This window comes from Cetorhinus maximus, chromosome 5 (genome assembly GCF_964194155.1).
Source record: "Cetorhinus maximus chromosome 5, sCetMax3.hap1.1, whole genome shotgun sequence".
Taxonomy (NCBI): domain Eukaryota; kingdom Metazoa; phylum Chordata; class Chondrichthyes; order Lamniformes; family Cetorhinidae; genus Cetorhinus; species Cetorhinus maximus.
This window is the reverse complement of record NC_135883.1, coordinates 110135923-110161035: the sequence shown is the minus strand read 5'-3', so window position 1 is coordinate 110161035 and position 25113 is coordinate 110135923. Positions and strand designations below refer to the sequence as shown.

The 25113-nt window shown below is 41.7% G+C and overlaps 1 protein-coding gene across 2 annotated transcripts in view; it reads right to left on the bottom strand.

The window, feature by feature from the left end:
- The window catches only part of LOC144680341 (desmin), a 59850-nt gene extending 49403 nt beyond the window's left edge, over window positions 1-10447 (bottom strand). For both annotated transcript variants that reach the window (XM_078541321.1, XM_078541322.1), the window contains exons 1-3: window positions 10221-10447; window positions 2398-2548; window positions 785-934 (exon numbers count right to left, since the gene is read on the bottom strand). In XM_078541321.1, coding sequence (XP_078397447.1) covers window positions 785-934; window positions 2398-2548; window positions 10221-10447 — 528 coding nt within the window. The remainder of the gene's footprint in view (window positions 1-784; window positions 935-2397; window positions 2549-10220) is intronic.
- Between the last annotated feature and the right edge of the window lie 14666 nt (window positions 10448-25113).

Sequence of the window (25113 nt, the reverse complement as noted above, 5' to 3'; positions counted from 1 at the left end):
AAACTCTTTCCGGAGGGTGGCAGGCCTGATTGCATTTAATACCCACACCCCAGAATGAAAATTCAGACCATCCAGGACACTTTCTCCCAAGGTGGGTTTGCAGAGTGGGGAATTTTCCCAACTCTGCACTCATGACTTGAGAGTGAAAATTCAGGCCTTAAGGTCTTATCTACACAAACTATTCCTTACCTACATTGCTTGGTACCTGTGTGCACTTTTAACTTAAATTTAAATTTACTGTTGCATGAAATTAGGTGATTGGAGTATATTACCATTAATAACAAAATTACTTAAAGACATATTTTTGGGATCAAAATAGTACTATGGTTTACCAAATGGCCTTTCACCTCTGGGAGCTGAATTCAAATCTAGCTCTCATTGATGTACTAGCCTTGATGAGCACAAAAAGTAGCTTTTCAAACAGCTTGCAAGAAACAATTGATAGGGGATGAATTTCCACAGGGATTCTCCCGCTCGTCCAACTTAGCCTTGATTTAGTGCCATGGAAACCCCAGAAAAATTGCAGTAACACAGTTCATGCTACTTTTACAAGGTTTTCATAGCCTTTCCACAGTAGATGAGTGGGATTACCCCTCACGGAAATTCACCTCAATGCAGTCAGATTAATGACTTCACATTTTAATTGGAACACATATTTTGTATCAAAGCATAATGGAATTCATTTGGTATAAATTATGCAGTACAACAAATTGATGCGGGGCTGTGCGCCTCAAACTATATAACCAATTGTCTCTCTGTTTCAAAGAATTGACTTCTGTGTTACCCGTTGCACTTTCATTTGATCAGCTGTCCGGCGCAGATCCCTGAGCTGTTCATCATACAGAACCCTCAAGCCTTGTGGATGCAGGCAGCGACTCTTCAGAGCCTCAACCTCTGTCTCCAGAATTCGGTTGTCCTGTTCCAGATTCCTCACCTGCCGCATGTACATTACAAAGCAATCAGTTCAAGAGATCAATCCAATACGAATCAATATTACAAGATGTGATTTGGACAATTGCATTTCCACTTTCACATTGATGCAACATAGTTTCAGGAGTACATCATCCGAAATCTGATATGATAACTCAGGAATAAAAACAGAAAATGCTGGAAATACTCAGTGGATCAGGCAGCACCAGTGGAGAGAGAAACAGAGATAATATTTAAGGTCAATGACATTGTATCAGGTTTTTCTGATGGAAATGAGATGAGTTAAGTAGATCAAGTGCCAGTAGGGGAACATTTATGGATCAGTGATCATAATATCATGAGGTTTGGGTTAGCTGTGGAAAAGGACAAGGAGCAATCTAGAATCAAAATACTTAATTGGAGGAGGGTCAATTTCAGTCATGTTCCACGTAAATTGGAATCAAAGAAAGATGGGAAAAACTGTATCAGAATTGGTCTGCCTTTAATGGGGAGATGGTTCAGATACAGTTGAGGTACATTCCCACAAGGGGGGGGAAGGTTAGGGAACCAAAGCCAGATCTCGCTGGAAGTTGAAAATGATGAAGAGTAAAAGAGGTAGTGCATGAGAGAGATCAGGTTGATAGCACCACTACATGGAATATATAGAGTTCTCATGTCAGGGTGGGGAGGTGGGAGTGGTGGGGGTGGGGGGTGGGGGGGACAAAAAAGGAAATAAGAGAGAGGGAATGGGAGAGAGAAGGATAGGAGTCGAGTGCTTACAAAAGTCTACTATAGGCATATTAATAGTAAAAGGGTCATAAGAGGAGATGTGGGGTTATTCGGGGCCAGAAAGGGGATTTATCCATGGGGTCAGAGGGCATGGCTGAGATAATAAATGAGTACTTTGTATCTATCTTTATTAAAGAAGAAGACGCTGCCAAAGTCATAGTGAAGGATACTGGATGGGCTAAAAATTGATGAATAGGAGGTATTAGAAAGGCTGGCTGCACTTAAAATTGATAAGTCACCAGAACCAAATAGGATGGATCCAAGGTTGTTGAGGAAATTAAGGGCGGAAGTTGCAGAAATACTGGCCTATAGAGGGGTGGTGCCAGAGGACTGGAGAATTGGAAATGTTACACCTCTGTTCAAAAACGTGTGTAAGAGTAAACACAGCAACTGATTTGTTTCTGTATCCAAATCGGATGATTGCAGACACTGCTGGCTTGGGTCAATGTCACCTGTTTTTAAATTTTGACTCGATCACCTTCAGTACAATTAAACTGATATTTCAGGTTGTAAAAAGCATTCCTACTTCAATGCTATGGAATTCCCCGCTTGATGATTTTCTTTCATTTACAACATTTACGATTGGATATTAATACTTGTTAATCATGTCTAACTACACTCAGATGTACTTTAGGGATGGAGACTGCTGCTAGGGTCGTGATTTATCTTGCGAATATTATAGCTTGAAGCGTTCCTTACTTTCTCGATGTAGGCAGCCAGCCTGTCGTTGAGAGTGATCATCTCTTTCCTCTCGTTGGTTCTAGTGCTCAGGAATTCCTGATTTGTTGCAGACGCGGCGTCCAGATCCAGAGCCGGTCCTATCCCCGCTCCCAGGTAGATTGTACCCATGCTGAAACAGTAAAGCGTTTAGGATGTTAGCAACATTCAAACTACATCTTGTAAATAAGAGGTTCCAAAAACAAAATTCTTATGTATTAGCGGTTCCATTTCGAAATCGTCTAACTCAATTATTCTGGGACGTTTGAGAAAATTGGATTCCGCTTGCAAGTTAATATTGTACCTTAACGATGTATACAAGATATTGGAATAAAGACTGGAGAAACTGAAATAAGAATAGGTGTTAAGTAAAGACATTGGACAGAAGATTCAACAATGGGTCACTGTAATAGTTGTGAGTGTTATAGGAATCACGAACGTATAACGCTGCAAACTTGCTGATGAAAAGCAATATAAATGCGATTACAATATCAGGTAAAACGTACGGCTCGGGTCACTGACAATAAATGCCTTCAAATCCTTAAGGTCAGCTTTTTTTGCGCTCTCAAATCTATCCCTTTAACCTAGCTTTGTATTTAATGTTTTAAATATGTAACATTGTTTGAAAACTTTAGAGTGCATTAAGGACATTATTTTTGTTTGGAGACTGGTTACTTGCGAGGGCTGCAATGTGCAAAGCAGATCTGCTCTGGGCGAATATAAGTACAGCTGGACCACAGTTGCATTAATGCCATTGTCTGAATTCATTTTGGTGTAATCTCTTTTAAAACACAATTAAAACTGTTTTTCTTTCAATTGCTCGCGTAACTGATGAAAAAATAAAAAGGCTATCATTCTTGTCAGAGTTAAATATATTTGCAGGCGCGAGGATCCCGCTTCACGTGTAGTGTCACACGCAATACGGAAACCCTTCCTGCAATTTTAATAGGTTAGATCATTTAAAACTGAATCTTAAACATGAGGAATTGCTGCCGGCCAGCAAAGGTCCTGTAGTCTGTGTGTGTGTGTGTGTGTGGAAGGCGGCATTCTGCATGACTGATGTTCTGAAGTTCCAGACGTAATCCTTAAAGAACGCTCCAATCACTCATTAAATTCAAAAGATTTGGCCGTGCACGATTTAAAATTATAAATCATTAATGTTCCAGTCATTGTTGATAATAAAGATCATGAAGTTCATGACTTGTACGCACTGATGATCCCTTAATACTTCCACCACTTTCACCATAGCAATATGAATAACGAGTAAAATACCCAGGAAAAAAATCAAAAGGTCATCTTTATGTCGTAAAGTATTCTGACTACCATTGCGCAGAGATGTGTCAGTGCTGTGTTTATTGCATTGGCATTCCTTCAATCCGTACGGATATTTCAAGAGTAGATGTGACAGGGGAACATTTTAATTGAATTCTAATTTAGTTCGAAGCAGACGTTTGCAAAAAAAAATCACCCTGGTGTGAGCAATGATAGTACATTTAGATGTGATATTTCGAGTAACTGTCAGATTCTCGATCGACACAAGTCTACACCTTTGCTACACATTCACGCCATTCCTTTTGAAGTGCTACGAAGGTCAAGTACAGGATAGAGCGATTTCCCAATAGCATGGAAGCAAGTACGTCAGCACCTCTTTAAAAACATCACAAAGCATGTTTTAGAGGATAAAAAAACGAATTGATCCTTTCAAGGTATCCTTCAAGCCAATGTGCGAAAAAAATAACTTTCTGGGACAGGCTAAGTAAAATATTCGTCATACAATGTTGTCAATGGTGCCTAACATTATCGCCTTTTTCGTATTTGTACATTTCTTGCTTTCATTTGCTCTCGTTACTCTATCCTGAACTGTCACACGTTACTCTGCTGTTTTTAATCTATGGTTTAATTCTCTCGATTTACAACAGAGTGAAAACACGATACCTGAAACGTTAACTGTGTTCCTCTCCGCAGATGCTGTCAGACCTGCTGAGTTTTTCCAGGTATTTTTGTTTTTGTTTTGGATTTCCAGCATCCGCAGTTTTTTGCTTTTACCTGATTTAATGTCTATTGACCCGACACTTTCATTGAGAGAATATGTACAAATCCATTCACCTATAGTTGCTTGAATACGCTTTTACCCGCCAGAATTATTTTGTTTCACAAAAAGGATGAGCGGTGAGATAAAATAAAGTTCATTTAAAGATTTGGTCTCCATCCTCTTATTCGCCGACCTTCCACCACCCACTGCCCAGCCCGTACTTACAAATAAGTTGTGGGTATTCACGTGGATTTTTTTTATTGATTATTTGGCCAAGTTCCTATTTATCAGAAACAACCTGACTGATAAGAGATCAAGCAGCAAAGCACAGTGGAACTTTACGTACTAATGATGAATTAATATTACAATATACGTTCCATAATTGTTTCTTTGGGAAATGACACCGAGAGCTGAATGAATTCTCCTTTTCCTTCAATTCCAAATGAAAGAACAACGGGATCTTTGTTAGCATAGTCATTAGGGCTGAGTCCAGCCCAAGTGCTTGATTGCAATTCATTACTGATAAAAGAAAAGAAAATACGACAATAGAGGACAACCATACCAATGGGTCAGCAGCAAATCCCAGTAATCCAGTAAATGTGGATGCTTCAGCTGCAAGCATGACCAATGGTAGTGAATTACGTAAAACCTGTCCTAGAATAGAAAATTGCAGAACATGGAGCTCATTGAAAGCCCGAACTCACTTTGCGCTCTCATATCTTTCTTCTCTGTCTGTATTGAATGACTTGCTTAGCATCAGTAAAGCGTTCATCTTGAATGGCACAAAGTATAACATACATAAAGTGAACAAGGTTAGATTATTCTAATACCACTGTCACAGAGACGAGAAAGGTAGCGTCTATTTTAAAACTTTCCGATGTCTTAATTTAAAAATTACCTTTTTCATTGTCACTATTTAGAAATTTCAAAAGTTTCTTTATTGTAACACAATGATTTTCTATCAAATCGTATTTAAAAGAAAACTACTCGCATAAGTTTTCAGGTCCCCAAGCTTTTGATGCTGGAGTCGGGGGCTTGGTTCAACTTTACGTTTAGTTATTGCGGGGTGGGTGGGGGGTGCGGGAGGCGAAGAAGGGAACCAACAACTATGGCCCAAATCTAAAGCCCTAGAATACCTTGCCGAGTTACCTGTCAACAAAGAGAAAGTAGAACAGGCTTGTCATTGAAAATGTGACATTAAAAAGGTTAAATTGTAATAGAATTCCGATTGTACTGCACATTTCCTTTGAAATTAATATATTGCCGTGACTTTGAATTGACGATTTAAACAAAAGTGAATCAATCCAAAATCACTTTACACTGTACCGCCATCCACAGTCAGCAGCACAAAGGAATATTCAAAGACAGAGGAGTTAATTAAGGTTAAGGTTAGGATTAATTTACAATGGCCTTAATAAAGTGAAATGAGATGACACAATCGCGAAAATAACCCTTCCAGTCGCTTGCAAATTTCTAAACACATTACATGCATTTTTCACATCTAGTACCAACACTTCAAGTTACATTCGTGAAATTTAGAGAAACAAAGACAGACGATCAATGGAAAATAAATAGTACTTTAAAGATGGGCATCACTATTACAGGCTTCATAGGGTTAAATTATTCTAGTGGCATATATAAATAGGAATAACATATAGGTCACGCCAAACTTTAATTCCTGCATAGGATTTGAAGTAATTGTGCAGGACTTTGCGAATGCTACATTGCTTCTATCAATAACATCGGATATCACCGAGAAATTGCTCCATTGATATTTGGTATTTGCACCTATTGGTTTTGTGATATGGCTGAACTAAATGCATATATCAAATCCTCCTGGGGCCACGTTGATAAGATCATTTCCTTTTACGACCTTAGAGGCTAAAAAACATTCAACTAAAGTTGTCAGGGCTCTCGTTGGTAAATATACCGTGTCAGAAGTCGGAAACAACCGGTTGTATAAGGTTGATTTATGTCTAACCACTGATGACCATTTTACTTTATCTCACTTGTGCATTCCCTTAGGTTTGAGAAGACTCTATGAAACGATCTTTGGCGTATCTGAAAAAAATGGACCCCCGCCCTCCCATTCAATCCTAATATGATAGAGCAGAAAAATTCCATGAAATGAACTGTGCAAAGAACCCAATGACAAGAGCGCAGCACCGCCAGGACTGCTTTTAACTCAGGTTGGAGATTCCTGAAATCACTCCCAGGACTGTTTTCCCCAAAGCATATATCGCATCAAATTTTCGCCTTGACCTATTTGACCTGTCAGTTGTCTTCTAATTCGATACCGAAATCATTTTAGAGTTTTCTTAATGGCATCCCTAACTACTATTCTGATATAAGTTTTCCAATACAAATCCAAACCATCTACAATGTTGAATTATTGTTTCTGATACACTCAAATATTTAATTCGATTTTGTAAAGGGATTTTTTTAAACAAGACTGTACAATATCTAAGGAACGGGAGGAGGACATCCTGTCCCTGGGGCCCGTTCTGCTTTTTAATCAGATTATGGTTGATCTGTATCTCAACTCCATTTACCAGCCTTTGCTCCGTATCCTTGATACCTTCGACCAATAAAAATCTATTGGTCTTAGTTTTGAAGATTTCAATTGACCCAGCATGCATTGTCCTTTTGGGAGCAAGAGATCCAGATTTCTACTCCCCTTCGGGTTAAAATGTATTTTCGGATTTCACACAAAGAGTTCTAATTTTAAGATTATTTATAGGTGTCAGCTATGGCTCAATGGTGGCACTCTCTGAGTGCTGAGCGTCTGATTCAGAAAGCTTCCAGGCTCAAGTTGCACTCTAGAGATTTAAGAGCAAAAGTCTCGGTTGACATTCAAGGGCAGTACTGAGAGCTGCTGAATTTTGGATGAGAAGTTAAACCAATACTGTATCTATCCTGTAGGTGGCTGTTAAACATCTACCAGCACTATTTTAAATATCTACCAGCACTATTTTGAAGAACAGCAGGATAGTTCTCCCCAGTCATCCTGCCCAATATTGATCCCTCAACCAATATTACTAAAACAAGCTCTCTGGTCATTATCACATGGCAGTGGGAGCTGGCTGTGCACAAATTAGCTGTCGCATTTTCATAAATTACAACAGTGACTGTACTTCAAATGTACTATTTGGCTCTAAAGTGCTTTGCAGTGTCCTAAGGTCATAAAGGGCTGTATACAGATGCAAGTGTTTCTTTTCTTGTTTATCCTCCTGCCTGCCTTTTCCCCAACTGAGGATTTGCCTCCACTGTGGTTCAGAAGGCTTTCAACAGTGTCCATCCCATTTCCCACACTTCTGTTCCACACCCTCCAGTGGGATGCCACCAAACATATAATCCTCTCCCATTTCAGCATTCTGAAGGGACTTGTTCCTTCTTGACAACCTGGAACACTCCTCCATCACCCCCAAGACTTATTGCCCTTCCATTAACACTTTCCATTGCATGGGTATGAGATGCAACAACTTCACTTTTACATGCTCCCTTTCTGCTGTCCAGGGGTAGAAACAATCCTTCCAGGTGAAAAAGTAATATATCTGTATTTCTAACAATTTAATACACCATGCTTGCTGCTCATGATGCAGTCTCCACTACATTGGGGTGACCAAATGCAGATTAGATGAGCACTTTGTAGAACACACCTATTTAGTCTACAAGTGTGACCAGTCACCCGCCATTTTAATCCTCATTGTACCAAAGACTGGCAGGTCATATCAAACAGCATGTCCCTTCCACCATTCACATTGGGCAAGGTACAAACCATACCCAACCAGACCATGCTTCTAAAATGCAAAACACAGTGCCCAACATTAGAAGTGATTGGGCAACATTTATTAAATAATCCTCAGCGTGCTAAGAATTATACTGGCAACTAATATAAAATCGTCAGTTGAGCTCACAGTGTGGCATGTACTGGAAGCTGCATATATTAATACACATGGCCCTGTTCTTTGCAGACAGAAAGAACATGTACACACATTGCACCTGTTTCAACAAAATAAATGACAGCCATTCACTGGTTCATTCCTCAGGGCAATGCCTTGACCAATCAGAGTCAAGCTGCCTAGTTTAAATTTTTAAACAATACTTAGCAGTTAATTGTAAGTTGCCATCAACTGGTGCATTCTCCATGGCAACACTCTATCAATCAGAGTCCACTTGCTAACCACCCAGCACTCTCATACAATATAAATTTGTTGGTTTCTTTTACATTGGGCTATAACCTCTGAGCTCCCAAGCGTAGAATTTGGGGGGTACCCCAAAGATGAACTGGGGAATCCCTCTGAGAAGTTCCCAGGTAAGAGTTTACATGGCAATTGCCCAGAAGTGCACACTTCCTCTGGACAACTGCGCTGCGCTGGGAACCATCTGAAAATTTGGTTTAAATTGCAAACTTCAGATGGTTCCACCAGAGTTATACCAAGAGTTACACAGAAAAGGCTGGAAGAATTAAAACCTCTTCTAACTTCTGGGTAACTATTGTAAAGACTCAGACCAATCCCCCCACAGGACTCCCCCACAGCCTCGATCCCCCAGGGGACTCCCTCCACCCCCGACTAGCCAGCCCCCTGCACAGTATTCCCCATCTGCATGGGACTTCTTACCTGACACCCCTCCCACACAGGCCCAATTTTTACCCCCTGACCTGTGCATGTCCCCCATGTCCAACCCACATCCCATCAAAATTCCAAACCTCTCAGCCCCCCCAATGTCCGACTCCCCCACACCACCACCGATGTCTGACCCCCTCCCCCCATCCCCCCATCCCCACCCGACCTCTCAACACCCCCACTCCCCAAATCACTTAGGCACTTACCTTTTCCCTGGCCTGTCAGTTTCAATGGAACTTTTAAACTTACCTGCTTTACAGCAGCTAGTGCCGTAAAAAGGGGGCCTGCCCTCCTTCAATTCAACAGTGCTGGACTTCGGAGACAGCTGCACTGCCTAGATCTCACCTGGCCTGTGTTGGAAGGTTGGGTGAGACAGGCACAGAAGAAATTTGGCACAGGTAAGTGGGTATGGAGTGGCAATCTGATGCTGATTGGCACTCTGAGGAAGTTATGGCCCATTGTATTCTTGCGAATTGTCCTGAGTGCGAGGCGAAAAGTATCAACAAAATGTCTCTCTTTTTCAGCAGTACTCCGGTTCTGTATTACCAAGTAGCCCTATTGTCATTTAATCTGCCCTACCTGCCACCCTACACAGATGTTCCCTTTAGTTTGTTTCACCCTCCCCCTTACCTGTTAATTCCAACAAAAGTTTATCGAACTTACACATTAACTCTACTCCTCTCTCCACAGATGCTGCCTGACCTACTGAGTATTTCCAGCACTGCTTTTTTTTCAGATTGCCAGCACCTGCAGTATTTTACTTTTATCAAAATTCAATGCTAGTTTATGCAACCTATCCTCATAATTTAACTGTTTGAACCCTTAGTTTAACTCTGGTGAATCTATGCACTACCTCCTCTAAAGTCAATCCTGTATATTCTTCCTGTGGTGCAGGATCCAAATCTCAATGAAGCCAGCATCCCGGACTGGATCTAATATGAGCGCCGTAGAAAACTGAAGTACTTCTTGCCTGATCGAATGGTGTTGCCTAACAATTCTAAAGGGCCTTTTTGTAAGGCTCTCTTTGATATCACATCAAATTCATATTCACATCAAATCAATTCCTTCCTTAACACCTCTTTCACAATTCGGTTGTTTTAAACAAAAATTAAAGGAAAAAAAAGTCAACTCCTGTTTTTTTTTACCTAGTAATGCGAGGTCCATAAACTGCTGAGTAGGTCCTCCTGCCCGCCTGCATGCCACCTCCCGCTGCCAGCCGGCAAGTGGTGCGGCTATAACTGGCCGAGCGATGTCGTGCTTGGCGGCGAGGCGGGGACGGGCTAGACACCCGCACGCGGTATGAGGCGCTACTGCTGCTGCCATCCTCAAAGTGGCGGCGGTAAGAGGACATCCTTTCCGGGCTGCGACTCATCTTGTTGGCTGCCTGGTTGACTGACTGTTGAACTGCTCTCCCTTCAGTGCGGGCTGATGCTGTGCAACTTCCTCAGGCAGCAGAGGGACATTTTATACACTCCCAGCAATGCCAGATCAGCGCATGAGACTGGATTTTTTTTTCCACCTAAGTTCAAATATGTAGGCGGGCCTTCTCTCTTAATATTTGTCAAAGTCGTGTTAAGCGGCACAAAAGAATGCAGAACCTTAAAATAGAGCGTTTAAGCAATTAGACACCACATTGATGTAATCGTTGTGGATGGGGCTAAAGAAGAGAAAGTGCAGCACATGCACTTTACAACATAAATGTATTTAATTAGCTACAATCAAAATCGCCTCAATACTTTCCCCTGGCCGGAGACTTTGTGTATAAAGTTTGTTAGTTATTTCGAAAGACAAGTATTTGTAATTTGCTTTCAGAAAACATACAGCATTTCTGCCGGAAAGACATTTTGTATCAGATTTCGAGAATATTGACTCCTAACGTGATGTAATCAAATTAACGAGATCTTAGTGCACACCTAATTAGATTGCAAGATTTTATTTGCATTACATGGTTTAGCAAAAGGTTATTTACCTAATTCGAATATGTAGGTCAGCAAAAACATATTTTTTTACAGATATTAACCATTATTGCTCATTCCATATTATTTTCCACTACGTTAATAACAATTATTAATAACTCGTACTTCCCTTTCATAACTCCATGTATTAAATAATAAATAATTCGGTCAGGGACACAAATTACTCCTTGAAAGACCACTGAGCCCAAGCTATAATTGTATGTGATCAGGCTGAAAGGTCATTAAACAGCGTGGTATCATTTTGCGTCTGTCCTGCTGAACAGAAAGCTGATTGGGGAAATTTACATGGAAGTTAAGCATCTTTGAATTAGTCGAACGTTCAGAAATGCGCATTTTTATGTTCAAAAATGTTGCAAAGATTAAAAAATTCTGTAATTACAGACAAATTCGCAGAGCAAGTAGTATTTTTGGGTGGGCTTGTCTTGTGGTACCAGTGGTTTAGAATAGGGCACAGAGGGCTGGGGTCAGAGAACTGAAGAGTATAAAAAGTAATGAAGATTGGAGGAGGTCACAGATGTAGGAAAGAGTGAGGTCATGGAAAATTTGAAGATGATGATTTAACAAATAATGCATTAAAAGAACATTGGGGAAATCAAGTCAATTTCAGAAATGGTAGGATAAGGTTGCCCAGCTGTGGGTGATATTGCAAGAGTGGAAGTAAGTAGTTCTCCTAATATATAGGCCTTGCTTCATGAGCAACTCTGAAGGTGTTGAACCTGTAGCAGCGTGGGGGGTTGTTCTATAGTGAAACAGGAAACGTGAATGTTTAGTCTCCAATGATCCTCCAGATAATTTTTTCATCCCAGCTTTAAAAGCCTGTACTGCTTTCTCAGCTAATCCATTAAACGACGGATGATATGGTGCTGTCTTTATGTGTTTTATGCCATTTAGGCTCACAAATCTTTGAAATTCAGTGGTAATAAACTCGGTACCATTGTCTGAGATGATTACTTCTGGCAATCCATGTATAGAAAAGCTTTGGCGTAACTTTTCTGTAGTCGTGCCTGCTGTTGGTGACCAAACCTCATAAACATCTAGGCATATGGAATGTGCGACAATTATTAGTAGGAACATGGTGTCTAGAAAAGGACCGATGTAATCTATGTGCGGTCTCACCCAGGGCCTACCAGGCCATTCCCACGGGTGTAGTGGGGCTGCAACAGGTAACTTCTGTTGTTATTGGCATTGTGTATAGTGTTTAACCACCTTCTCGATATCTCCGTCCATGCCCAGGCACCAAATGTAACTTTGCGAGATCATCTTCATTCTTGAGATTCCTGGATATGCATGTGCAACTCTGCTAAGAGTGGTTTCCTTCCTTGTGAAGGAACAACTATTCACACACCCCATAACAGGATAACACCTTGACTGCTCAATTCATTCCTTTGAGTGAAGAAGGGCTTCAATTTGTCAGGGACTGGTTCCTGGGTCTATCCTTTTAACACTTGGTCTCTCACTTGAGACAGGACTGGATTACGATTCGTCCAGTTTCTTATCTGCCTTGCTCAGACTGGTGAGGAATCCAGGAAATTAATCGCTAATACCATCTCTTGGGGAATTGGGGCATATTCATTGTTCTCCTGCAAAGGACTTAGGGCATCAGCATTGGCTATTTGCATGGATAAAAACAAAAAACTGCGGATGCTGGAAATCCAAAACAAAAACAGAAACAGAAATACCTGGAAAAACTCAGCAGGTCTGGCAGCATCGGCGGAGAAGAGTACAATTGACGTTTCGAGTCTTCATGACCCTTTTCAACAGAAGGGTCATGAGGACTCGAAACGTCAACTGTACTCTTCTCCGCCGATGCTGCCAGACCTGCTGAGTTTTTCCAGGTATTTCTGTTTCTGTTTTTGTTTTGGCTATTTGCATCCCTGGTCTGTGCACAGAAGTGTATTCATATGTGGATAAAATTAGAGCCCATCTTCGAATTTGTGCAGAAGCTATGTGGGATAGGTTTTTCTTCCCTGAACAGTCCCAAGAGCGGTTTGTGGTCAGACACTATCATAATTCGCAAATACCCTTTTTCAGTTGTGGAAAGGGTCCTGGACACTTAGCATATCAGCCTTTCGGAACCGTCATCCATCTTGTGTGATATTACTGCTCCCATGCCATATGAGGACACATCACAGGTTAGTACCAGTTCCTTTGTCAGGTCATAGTGCACTAACAAGTTTGAAGAATGCAAGAATTGTTTAACTTTTGTGAAGGCTTCTTCAAAGCCCAATGCTGGTTTTTCTTTAATAATGAGTATAGATGGGGCTAGGACCATTGATAAGTTTGTTAGGAGTCGACCATAATAATTAACCTTACCTAAGAATGGTATTGAGTTCAGAGACATTTTTAGGTGAAGGTGCCTCCTTAATAACTTTACCTTTTTCTTCTACCAGGTGTAACCCTTGGGAATCTACCCGGTGGCCCAAATAAACAACTTTGCTTGCCTGAAAGGTGCGCTTTTTTTTTAAGCGCACCCCTGCTTCCAAAAATCGTTTCAAGACTTCCTCCAAATCAGTCAAGTGTTCAGCCTCTGTGAAACCCGTTATGAGGAAGTCGTCCAGATAGACTATGATTTGATATAGTTCTTGTAGCAAACTCTCCATCATCCTCTGGAAAATTGCTCAGGCTGAAGAAACACCAAAGGGCAGATGCATGTATTAATATAACCCTCTGTGGGTGTTTATGGTCACAAACTCTCTGGGGGTATCATCCAGTTCCAGCTGCTGATATGCGTGATTCATATCTAGTTTAATATAAGTTATCCCTCATGCTAATTTAGCATAGAGATCTTCAATCTTGGGGATAGGGTACTTGTCCAACTTGGCAGCTTTGTTTACTGTTTGCTTATAGTCCCCAAAGATCCGGATGGTCTGATCCAGTTTTAAGACAGGGACTATAGGTGCTGCCCACTCTGAGAATTGAACTGGCTGTATGACCCCCAGCCTCTCTAAACAGTTCAATTCGGTGTCAACCTCCTCCCTCAGAGCATATGGCACCGGCCTTGCTTCAAAGGAACCAGGAGTTGCTTCTGACTCAATGTAGATCTTAGCCTGTAGGCTTTTGATTCTCCCCAGTTTGACTTGAAAAATCTTGTCATATTTCTTAAGCAGCTCTGGCAGTCCTTCTACTCGTAACTGGAAAATTTCAGACCAATTTAGTTTAATTTCTTTCAACCAGTCATGACCTAGAAGGCTTGGTCCTTCGCCTTCTACTACCATCACTGGTAGTTGTGCTGTTTGGTGCTTATAATAAAACAGGTACAGTGGTAATACCCTTCATTTGGATAGCTTCGCCAGTATAAGTTTTCAATTTGGCTGAAGTTTGCTCCAAATTCAAGTGTTGAGTACCTTTGTTTAAAGATTTGAAGGTGTGCTCTCCCACTACAGTGGTTGAAGCGCCAGTGTCCACTTCAGTCATTAAAGGTTTTCCATTTACCTGCAGAGTAACAGTGAATGGCTCTGTCTTCCCTTCATTAAATTGCCAATAAACGTGAGAATTAGTGGTTTTTGATTCTTCTACATTATGTACGTCAATTAACTTAATTTGCTGCCTGGAAGTCTGTCTCAATCTTGCTTTACAATGCTTCAGTATGTGCCCTCTCTTATGGCAAAAATAGCACTCCACCTCTTTAAAATGGCAAGTTTCAGGAGTATGATTGCTTCCACATCGGTAACATTTCATTTTCAGATTTGCTGCTGAGCTGCTTCCTGTACTTATTCTAAATTTTTGGGTAGTAGGGACTGTCTCCCACTTCGCGGTGGAGTCCTGACATTTCGTGCCACATTTCGGCTATCCATTCCTGCCCCAACTGGAAAACAGCGCCATTTTGTGCACCTTATATAGCCTGCATGCCCTGTTCAGTGCTTTCCATTGTGAGCACTATTTCCAATGCTTTTTTAAAATTGAGGTTTACTTCAGCTAATAATCGTCGTTGAATGGCATCATCTTGCACACTACAGACCAAACGAGCTAGGAGCATATTGTTTAGGGTCTCCCCAAAATCACAGTGTTCAGTCAGTTGTTTCAATTTCGCCATGTATATAGCAATGGTCTCCCCCGGGGCTCTAACCCTTGAATTAAACCTGAACCTGTGCATAGTGACTGAGGGTTTAGGTTGAAAGTGTCCCTTTCAACCAATTAACTGAAGGTCTTCAAATCAGGGGCATTTGGGGCCATCAAACCTCGGAATAAAGTATAGGTTTTACTCTTACAAATGCTTGGGAGAATTGCTCTCCTATTGTCCTCCTTTGTTATTTCATTTGCCTGGAAATAGAACCCGAGGCATTCTATAAATTAACACCAATCCTCTGTGGATGGTTCTATAGGGTCGATCCTACCAAAATGTGACATATCTGGTGAGTATATCTTCCTTTTCTTTTGTTCAAACAAAATACTCTCAGTTGCTGGGCAAGGGACAAATGCTGGACCTGATTTATCCTTGTCAGCAGTTTGTTATAGACTTGATTTTCCAGACAGGTTTTTCATTAGAAACATTGAACTTTATTTACAGGCTGCAGTAGCAGTTACATGCTTCCATCAAGCTCCATAACTAGAAGAAGAACCACCACTCTAAGGTTCCCCGTGCTTAGAGCTGATTCGTTCACACTGTCATGTGATACTATATAACATAATCAGTCTTAAAGCTACAGTCACTACATTCCTTAAAGTTACAATTACTACACCGTGAAAGAATAAATAAAAGTTTTAAAGAGACAGTGAGAGAGATGGTGTCTGAATGAAGGGAGTCATTAATAATGTCAACAAATGTGACATCTAGGAAATGTAATTGAGTAGTTACTTAATGGGTAAGGACGAGGTCGAGGGAATAGTAGATCGTTGCTGTCACGATTGAAAGTGGAATTGTGGAAAGAAAATTGTAGAGTTGTAGGAATTGGAGGTAGGCTATGTGAGAGGGTGACCAGTTGTCATCAGAAGTAAAAAGGGAAAAGGAAGGAAAAGTGGCAGGAAGGGTAGCTACGCAAATGGTCCCAATCCTATAGAGGATGAAATCCAAGAGCTCTTTGTAGGTCATATCGGAGGAAAGGATGGATGAAGCATGGGAAAAAGGTTTGGGTAAATGGTTAAATCATAGAGGAAGGGAGCTGTCTGTTATGCTTGTTATCAAAAATAGAGCAGATTAGTAGAGGATTTGACTGACGGGAGGGCGTCACTTTGGGCATGAAATTGAGTAGCATAATGTTGCTGCTAGCACTGCTACAAAGGCCTACTGAAACTTTCCTTAAATGCAAAACCCTGCATCCCTTGCAGGTGCCTGAAGATCTTGAATAGATAATATTATGACTTGAGCTCAATGGGATTATGTAATGCAAGGTTACCACATTTGGTCAATGTGTGTGCAGGCGGCATTATTCACTCCTGAAACAAGAAGCATTATAAAGCAGGGCATGCTGTTCTCTGACACCTAATTGATTTGCGACCACACAAAAAGGTTCACCTCCGTGAATGTCTGCTATCCTGACAGCACTTATGACGCATTTGTCCTGCACCATTCTGAAATACTACCATCTCCAGGCATCCAGGCGATGACTGCTCAATGACCAGGGCTACCCTCTCCATACTTAACCATACAAAGTCAAAGGGCCATCAGTGAGAGCCATGCAACACTGTGGAGAAAACCAATGATTTCCTCAAGCAACACTGTTTAGATCCCTTCCTCTATGATTTAATCTTTTACCCAAACCTTTTTCCCATGCTTCATCCACCCTTTCCTCCAATATGACGTGCAAAGAGCTCTTGGGTTTCATTTTCAATAGGATTGGGACCATTTGCATAGCTACCCTCTTGCCACTTTTCCTTCCTTTTCCCTTTTTACTCCTGATAACAACTAGTCACCCTCTGCTTAGATCATGCGGGGAAATATTTTCCTTGAAAATTTTATAAGTAAAGTGTCTGGATGTATTTTCAATGTATGTTAATTATGCAATATTAACTAATGGAACTCATTAATTGCTTAAAGATTGATTTATCTTGATTTCTAACAAAGTGACTCTAAAGTTTTGCATTTTCCTGAAAAGATTTATCCTATATTGCTCTCTTTACTTGTCTCTGTCACATGAAGGGCTTCAAATATTGCTGTCGTGCTGCAATGATCCTTTGTATGGTGTAGTGATGTAGTACAACAGTAATTTTCAACGCAGCATGTTCCCAAACTCAGGCATACTTTCAAGCAGATATCAACCATTGACTAAGTTTATTTTTCTACAGGGAGAGAGAGAAAACTGATCTGTCTGACTTCATTGTTAGTTTGTGACAGCAAATTATTTCTGCTTAGAGTTTAAGACGTATTTTGAAACAACTTCATTGAATTTAGCACAGTTGCTTGAAAGGTCTAACTTACTGCTATATTACTTCTTCAAAAGGGACAAAGTATTTTGGCATGCTTAAACAAAAAGCAAAAGTTGCATGTGCAGGAAATCTGAAAGATAAATAGGAAATGCAGAAAACAGAGCAGATCAGGAAGCATCTGTGGCGAGTATAGAATCATAGAATGGTCACAGCACAGAAGGAGGCCATTTGACCCATCGTGTCTGTGTTGGCCCTCTGAAGAAGCAATTCACCACTCCCCTGCCTTTACACTGTAGCCCTGGAATTTTTTTCCTTTTCAAATAATTATCCAATTCCCTTTAGAAAGCCTCAATTGACCATGCCTCCACCACACTCTCAGGTAGTGCATCCAGATCCTAACCACTCACTGCATGAAAAAAATCTTTAATTATGTTGCTGATGCTCTTTTTGCCTTAATTACCTTAATTTGGTGCCCTCTTGTTCACAATCCTTCCACCAATGGGAATAGTTTCTTGCTATCTGCTCTGTCCAGTCCCCTCATGATTTTGAATACCTCGATCAAATCTCCTCTCAACCTTCTCTTCTCCAAGGAAAACTGTCCCATCGACTCCAATCTTTCTTCATAAATAAAGTTCCTCATCACTGGAACCATTCTTGTGAACCTTTCCTGCACCCTCTCTAATACCTTCATATCCTTCCTAAATGTGGTGCCCAGAACTGGGCGCAATACTCCAGTTGGGGCCAAACCAGTGTTCTATACAGATTTTCAATAACCCCCTTGCTTTTGTACTCCATGCCCCTTTTGATAAAGCCCAGGATGTCATATACTTTATTAACCGTGCTCTCAACTTATATTGCCACCTTCAATGATTTATGCAAATATACACCCAGGTCCCTCTGCTCCTGCATTCGCTTTGGAATTGTACCCTTTATTTTATATTGTCTCTCTTTGTTCTTCCAACCAAAATGAATAATTTCATACATGCCTTTTGGAAGTTCATGTACACCACATAACATAAACCCTGTTTGACCTGATCAAAAAACTCAAGCAAGTTAGTTAAATATAATTTGCTCTTAACAAATCTATGCTGGCTTTCATTAATTAACCCACATTTGCCCAAGTGCCTATTAATTTTCTCCTGAATTATCATTACTAAAAGTTTCCCCACCACTGAGGTTAAACTGCTGGTAGTTGCTAGGCTTATTTTTACACCCTTTTTTGACAAGGGTGTAACATTTACAATTCTCCAGTTATCTAGCACCACCCCTGAATCTAAGGAAGATTGGAAAATTGTGGCCAGTGTATCCACAATTTCCACTCTTACTTCCTTCAGTATCCTTGAATGCATCTAATCTAGTCCTGGTGCCTTATCAACTTTAAATACAGACAGCCCACCCAATACCTCCTTATCAATTTTAAACCTTTCAAATGTCTGAACTACATCCTCTTTTATCATGACCTGGGCAGAATCTTCGTCCTTGGTAAAAACAGATGCAAAGCAGTTATTTAATACTTCAGCCATACCCTCTGCCTGCATGAGTAAATGTCCATTTTGGTCCCTAATCAGCTTCACTCCTCCTCTTACCACTCTTTTACTATTTATATGCCTATAGAAAACTTTTGGATTCTCTTTTATGTTAGCCAGTAGTCTCATTTCTTACCTTTTCTTTGCTTCTCTTACAGTAAATTGTCTGTTATCTGACATCGTACCAAGCAGCACACTAGTAACCAGAATTTATTTTTTGACTGGAGATATCTCTCATCCCTCATCCCTGGTGCTAACATATGTTGCTGAGTGGTCATGTTCACCACTCCCCATCAGCCCCACTCTCACACAACCACTAATAATTGTGAAACTTATGGTTAGTTGTTATCCGCAGCCTTCTCTCGCTCTGGTCTTAACCTTCAACTATCCTGCAGCACCATGTTCCCTCAGCGCAACCACTTGATTCACATACTTCCACACCTCTCATTAGACCTCAAACCTGCATCACCGCAAGATCACCCAGAAGCCTTCTAATTGGATGAAAACATAGAACTCAACTTAGTTAACGGGCAGTTTTGATTAACCAGCACTTTCCATTCCTGGAGCACGCTCAATAACAGAAATGGTGTTGTACAGGGTATTTGCTTTTCAATTCCCCTCTGAACCTTCTATATTTGGCCATGTTCTTAATTGTATTATCTACTTGATATCTGTCATAAGCACACTTTTTCTGCTTCATCTTAATCTCTATCTCTTTCACCATCCAGGGAGCTCTGGATTTCTTTGCACTACCCTTCTCCTTTGTGGGAATATACCTTGACTGGACTCGAACTATCCCTACTTTAAAAGCAGCCCATTGTTCAGTCACAGTTTTGCCTGCTAACCTTTGATTCCAATTTATCTAGGCCAGATCTATTCTTATCCCATTTCCCTGGTTATTCTTACTCTGGATTGCTTCTTGTCCTTTTCCACAGCTAACCTAAACTTTATGATATAGTGATCACCATTCCCTAAATGCTTCCCTACTGACACTTGATCCATGTGACCCACCTTATTCCCAAGAACCAGGTCCAATCCTTTCTTATTGGACTGTAAACATATTGCTGTAGAAAGTTCTTCTGAACACATTCACCCTCTCTACCCTTTACACTACGACTATAACAGTCTATATTCAGATAATTAAAGTCCCCCATTATAGCTAATCCATAATTCTTGTGCCGCTCTGAAATTTCCTTGCAAATTTGTTCTGTTATATCTTTCCCACTATTGGTGACCTACAGATTACACTGCGAAATGTTAATTGTACCTTTTTTGTTCCTTAATTCTAGCCAAATAGATTCTGTCTTGACCCCTTTGGGACATCCTCTCTCTTCAGCACTGCAATGATCTCCTTAATCAATACTGCCACCCCTCCTCCTTTCCTATCTTTCCTGAACACCTTGTATCCAGGAATGTTTAATATCCAGTCCTACCCTTTGTTGATCCAGGTCTCTGTTTTCACCACAACAGATTTCCATGTGGTTGTCTCCGCCTGCAACTCACCAATCTTATTTATCACGGTCTGTGCATTCACATGCTTGCCGTGTCAACCTAATTTAGACCTTATTATTTTCCTTCTTATGCTGAACCCACCTAATACCTTACTACCTGCTGCTATGGTTCTATACGTTTCTCCCAATATTCTTTGCATCTCTATAGTCTGAACTGCTATTTTGGATGAGAATCCTTTGCTGTGCAAAAAGAAGACTTTGTGCAATGCTACCAAAACAGATTGTGGGAAGAAGGCTGTTTGCTTCTGATGAGGAAATCCAATTTAGTTTAAAATGCTCTGAACCAGGTTTGAATGGAATGTGTCAAAACTTCCAAGGGGCGGGGTAGCTGAAATGCTATCGAGCTAACAAACATAGTGCTGTATATATGTAGTCCTTCTGAGTACTCCACATTATCATCCTCATGCCATTGTGTCTTTAGGCAGTAAAAGATTGTTGGTATTATCTTAACCTAATTAGGTTAATTATCTTTCCTTTCAATTTGCAATTAAGTCCCTGGTCTTTTCACCCAAAGTACTGCCAGTGAACTTCATACAACTGTTACAACAAATCCCATTGACATAGCATATTTTACCCACTAAATATATGACTGTACTAAACTACTTTACATTTCCTTACCACAATAAGTGTTTGGTCACCAGTTGACTTTAGCAGAAGTTTTTCATTGGTAGGTACCTATCTAGTAATTCAGGATGGGGATCCATGAGGCACTGTGGGCCATTGGCATAAGCAGAATTGCACTCAACCACAATGTGTAACCTCATGGCCCAGCAAATTCACCCGTTCTATGATTACCATCAAGCCAGGGGATCAACCCTAGTTCAATGAAGAGTGCAGGAGGGCATGCCAGGAGCAGCATCAGGCATAACTAAAAATTAGGTGACAACTTGGTGAAGCTATAACACAGGACTACTTGCATGGCAAACAGCATAAGCAGCAAGCAATAGAAAAAGCTAAGCAATTCCACAACCAATGGATCAGATATAAGCTCTGCAGTCCTGCCACATTCAGTCGCAAATCATGGTGGACAATTAAACAACTTACTGGAGGAAGAGCCTCCACAAATATCCCCATCCTCAGTGATGGGGGAGCCCACTGCAAAAGATAAGGCTGAAGCATTTGCTAAAATCTTCAGCCAGAAGTGCCGAGTGGATGATCTATTTCGGCTTCCCCAGCATCACAGAAGCCAGTCTTCATCCAATTTGATTCACGCCATGTGATATCAAGAAACGGCTGAAGGCACTGGATACTGAAAAGGCTATGGGCACTGACAACATTCCAGCAATAGTATTGAAGACTTGTGCTCTAGAACCTGCCATGCCCCTAGCCAAGTTGTTCCAGTACAGCTACAACACTGGCATCTAGCCGGCAATGTGGAAAATTGCCCAGGTATGTTCTGTGCACAGAAAGCAGGACAAATCCAACCCAGCCAATTACTGCCCCATTAGTCTACTTTCGATCATCAGTAAGGTGAGAGACCTCACCCTGAGTGAGACACAGCCAGAGTGACTGTGGGTATTGGTAATTTGGTGCATAGTGGGAATTCGGTGCATAGGAGAAAAGGTGCTCTTTGCATTTTTTCTTTGCTATCCAACTTCTTAAATCCTCAGAGATTGGTCTTGTCCTGCTGCAGCAGTAGAGGCTACAGGGGAAAGGAATGACTGGTAAGTAGTGGGTAAGGTCAGGTAAGTATTTATTACTTTTATCGCTTATAGTTTGAGGTCTTTTTGTGGTTTATAGTTTGCATATTCTGTGGTAACGAGGATCGGGAAAGAAGGGCACTGGAGTAATTGACTTAAAAGATTTAATTTGAGGGGATGAGTCATGGCAGGAGAGCTCGGGGCAATGGTGTGCTCCTCGTGTTCCATGTGGGGGCCAGGAGCGTTTCCATTGCCCAGGGCCAACATGTGTGCGGGAGGTGTGTCCAGCTGCAGCTCCTGGAGGCTTGGGTTTTGGAGCTGGAGCGGCAGCTGTGGACACTGAGGAGCATCCGTGGGTCTGAGAGAATCGTGTATAGCACGTTTAGAGAGGTGGTCACCCCGCAGCTGAAGGGACTTGAGGAAGGAAGGGAATGGGTGACCACCAGGCAGTGCAAGAGAAACAGACAGGTAGTTCAGGAGTCCCCTAGGGTCCCGCTCACAAATTGGTATTCCATTTTGGAGGGTGAGGAGGCTGCTGGTTCCTCCAGGGAGTGCAGACAGAGCCAAGCTTCTGGCACCACAAGCAGCCTGTCTGTACAGGAGGGGAGGAAGAGAGGAAGAGCAATAGTAATAGGGGATTCTATAGTCAGGGGAACAGATGGGCACTGCTGTGGCCAACAACATGACTCCAGGATGGTGTGTTGCCTCCCTGGTCCAGGGTCTGGGATGTCACTGAGCGGCTGCAGGGCATCCTGAAGGGGGAGGGTGATAAGGCAGGGGTCTTGGTACATGTTGGTACCAATGACATAGGTAGAAAGAGGGATGAGGTCTTGCATCAAGAATTCAGGAAGTTAGGCAGTAGGCTAAAAAGCAAGACCTCTCGGGTTGTAATCTCTGGATTACTCCCAGTGCCACGTGCTAGTGAGCTCAGAAATAGGAGAATAGCACAGATGAACATGTGGCTTAAGAGTTGGTGCAGGAGGGAGGGTTTTAGATTCCTGGATCACTGGAACTGTTTCTGGGGAAGGTGGGACCTGTTCAAGTGGGATGGTCTACACCTGAAACAGAGCGGGACTAACATCCTTTCGGGTGTGTTTGCTAGTGTTGTTGGGAGGAGTTTAAACTAATTCAGCAGGGGGAGGGGACACAGAATGTTAGCAGAATAGGGACACAGAATGCAGTAAAACAATCAAGTCAGAGGGAGTACAGCTGCATTAAGTTTCAAGGGTGTAAGGCAAGGCTGGATGACCTCTACTTTAATGCCAGGAGTGTTACAGGTAAAACGGATGAGTTAAGGGTGAGGATTGACACGTGGAATCGTGATATAGTAGCCATCACTGAGATGTGGTTGAGGGAGGGGCAGGATTGGCAGCTCAACATTCCGGGATATAGAATCTTCAGGGGAAACAGGGGAGGGAGTAAAAGAAGAGGAGGCATTGCATTATTCGTTAAGGAGTCAGTTACTGCAGTCAGGAGAGATGATATCTTGGAGGGGGCATCAAATGAAGCTTTGTGGGCAGAGCTTAGGAATAAAAAAGGGGCATCCACATTGTTAGCTGGTTATTATAGACCCCCAGATAGTCAACGGGAAATTGAGGAGCAAATATGTGCACAATTTGCAGACGTGTGTAAAAACAATAACAATAGGGTAATTATATTAGGTGATTTCAACTTTCCCAACATTAATTGGGATAGACATAGTGTTAAGGGCTTGGATGGAGTGGATTTCTTGAAATGTGTACAGGAGAACTTTTTTGGTCAATATGTAGAGGGTCCAACAAGGGGCGGCGCAGTGTTGGACCTAATTCTGGGGAATGAAGCCGGATAGGTGGCTGAGGTGGTGGTGGGCGAGCTTTTTAGTGATAGCGACCACAACATGGTACAATTTAAGCTTAGTATGGACAAAGAAATAGACAAGTTGCATAAAAATCTTTTGCATTGGGGGAGAGCGGATTTTAGTAAAATAAGGCAGGATCTAGCCAAGGTAGACTGGGAATGACTACTTGTGGGGAAATCTACAGAGGAGCAGTGGGGGGTGTTCAAAAAGGAAATGGGGAGGGTGATAGGAAGGAGTAACAAGCCCAGAGAACCATAGATGACCAGAGATATTCAGATACGATGAGAAGGAAAAGAGGCTTTTAGCAGGTACAAGGGAAACAAATCAGCGGAGGCATTGGTGGATTACAGAAAGTGCAGGGTGGAGCATAAGAAAGCAATTAGGAGAGCAAAGAGGGGATATGAGAAAGCTCTGGATGGTAAAAGTAGGGAAAATCCCAAGATATTCTATAAGTATATCAATGAGAAGAGGATAACCAGGGAAAGAGTAGGGCCTGTTAGGGACCAAAGGGGCAACCTATGGGTGGAGCCAGAGGATATCGGTAGAGTGTTGAACGAATACTTCACATCCGTCTTCATCCAAGAGAATGAGGATGAAGGTATCGAACTCAGGGAGAGAGACTGCGAGGTTCTTGAGCAAATTGATATAGGGAGTGACAAGGTATTGGAGGTGTTGGCAGGCTTAAAAGTGGACAAACCTCCAGGTCCGGATGATTTGTGTCCCAGACTGCTGAGGGAGGCTAGGGAGGAGATCGCAGGGGCTCTGACCCAAATTTTTAATTCCTCTCTGGCCACGGGGGAGGTGCTAGAGGACTGGAGAACAGCTAATGTGGTTCCGCTATTTAAGAAGGGTTGTAGAGATAAGCCAGGGGACTACAGACCAGTGAGTCTCACATCCGTGGTAGGGAAACTATTGGAGAAAATTCTGAAGGAGAGAATCTATCTCCACTTGGAGAGGCAATGTTTGATCAGGGATAGTCAGCATGGCTTTGTCAGAGGGAGGTCATGCCTAACAAATTTGATTGAATTTTTTGAGGAGGTGACCGGTTGATGTAGTTTATATGGATTTCAGCAAAGCCTTTAACAAGGTCCCACATGGGAGACTTATAAAGAAGGCAAATGCATATGGGATACAGGGTAATTTGATAAGGTGGATTCAAAATTGGCTTAGTTGTAGGAGACAGAGCAGAGGGTGATGACAGAAGGATGCTTTAGTGACTGGAAGCCAGTGTCCAGTGGCGTACCA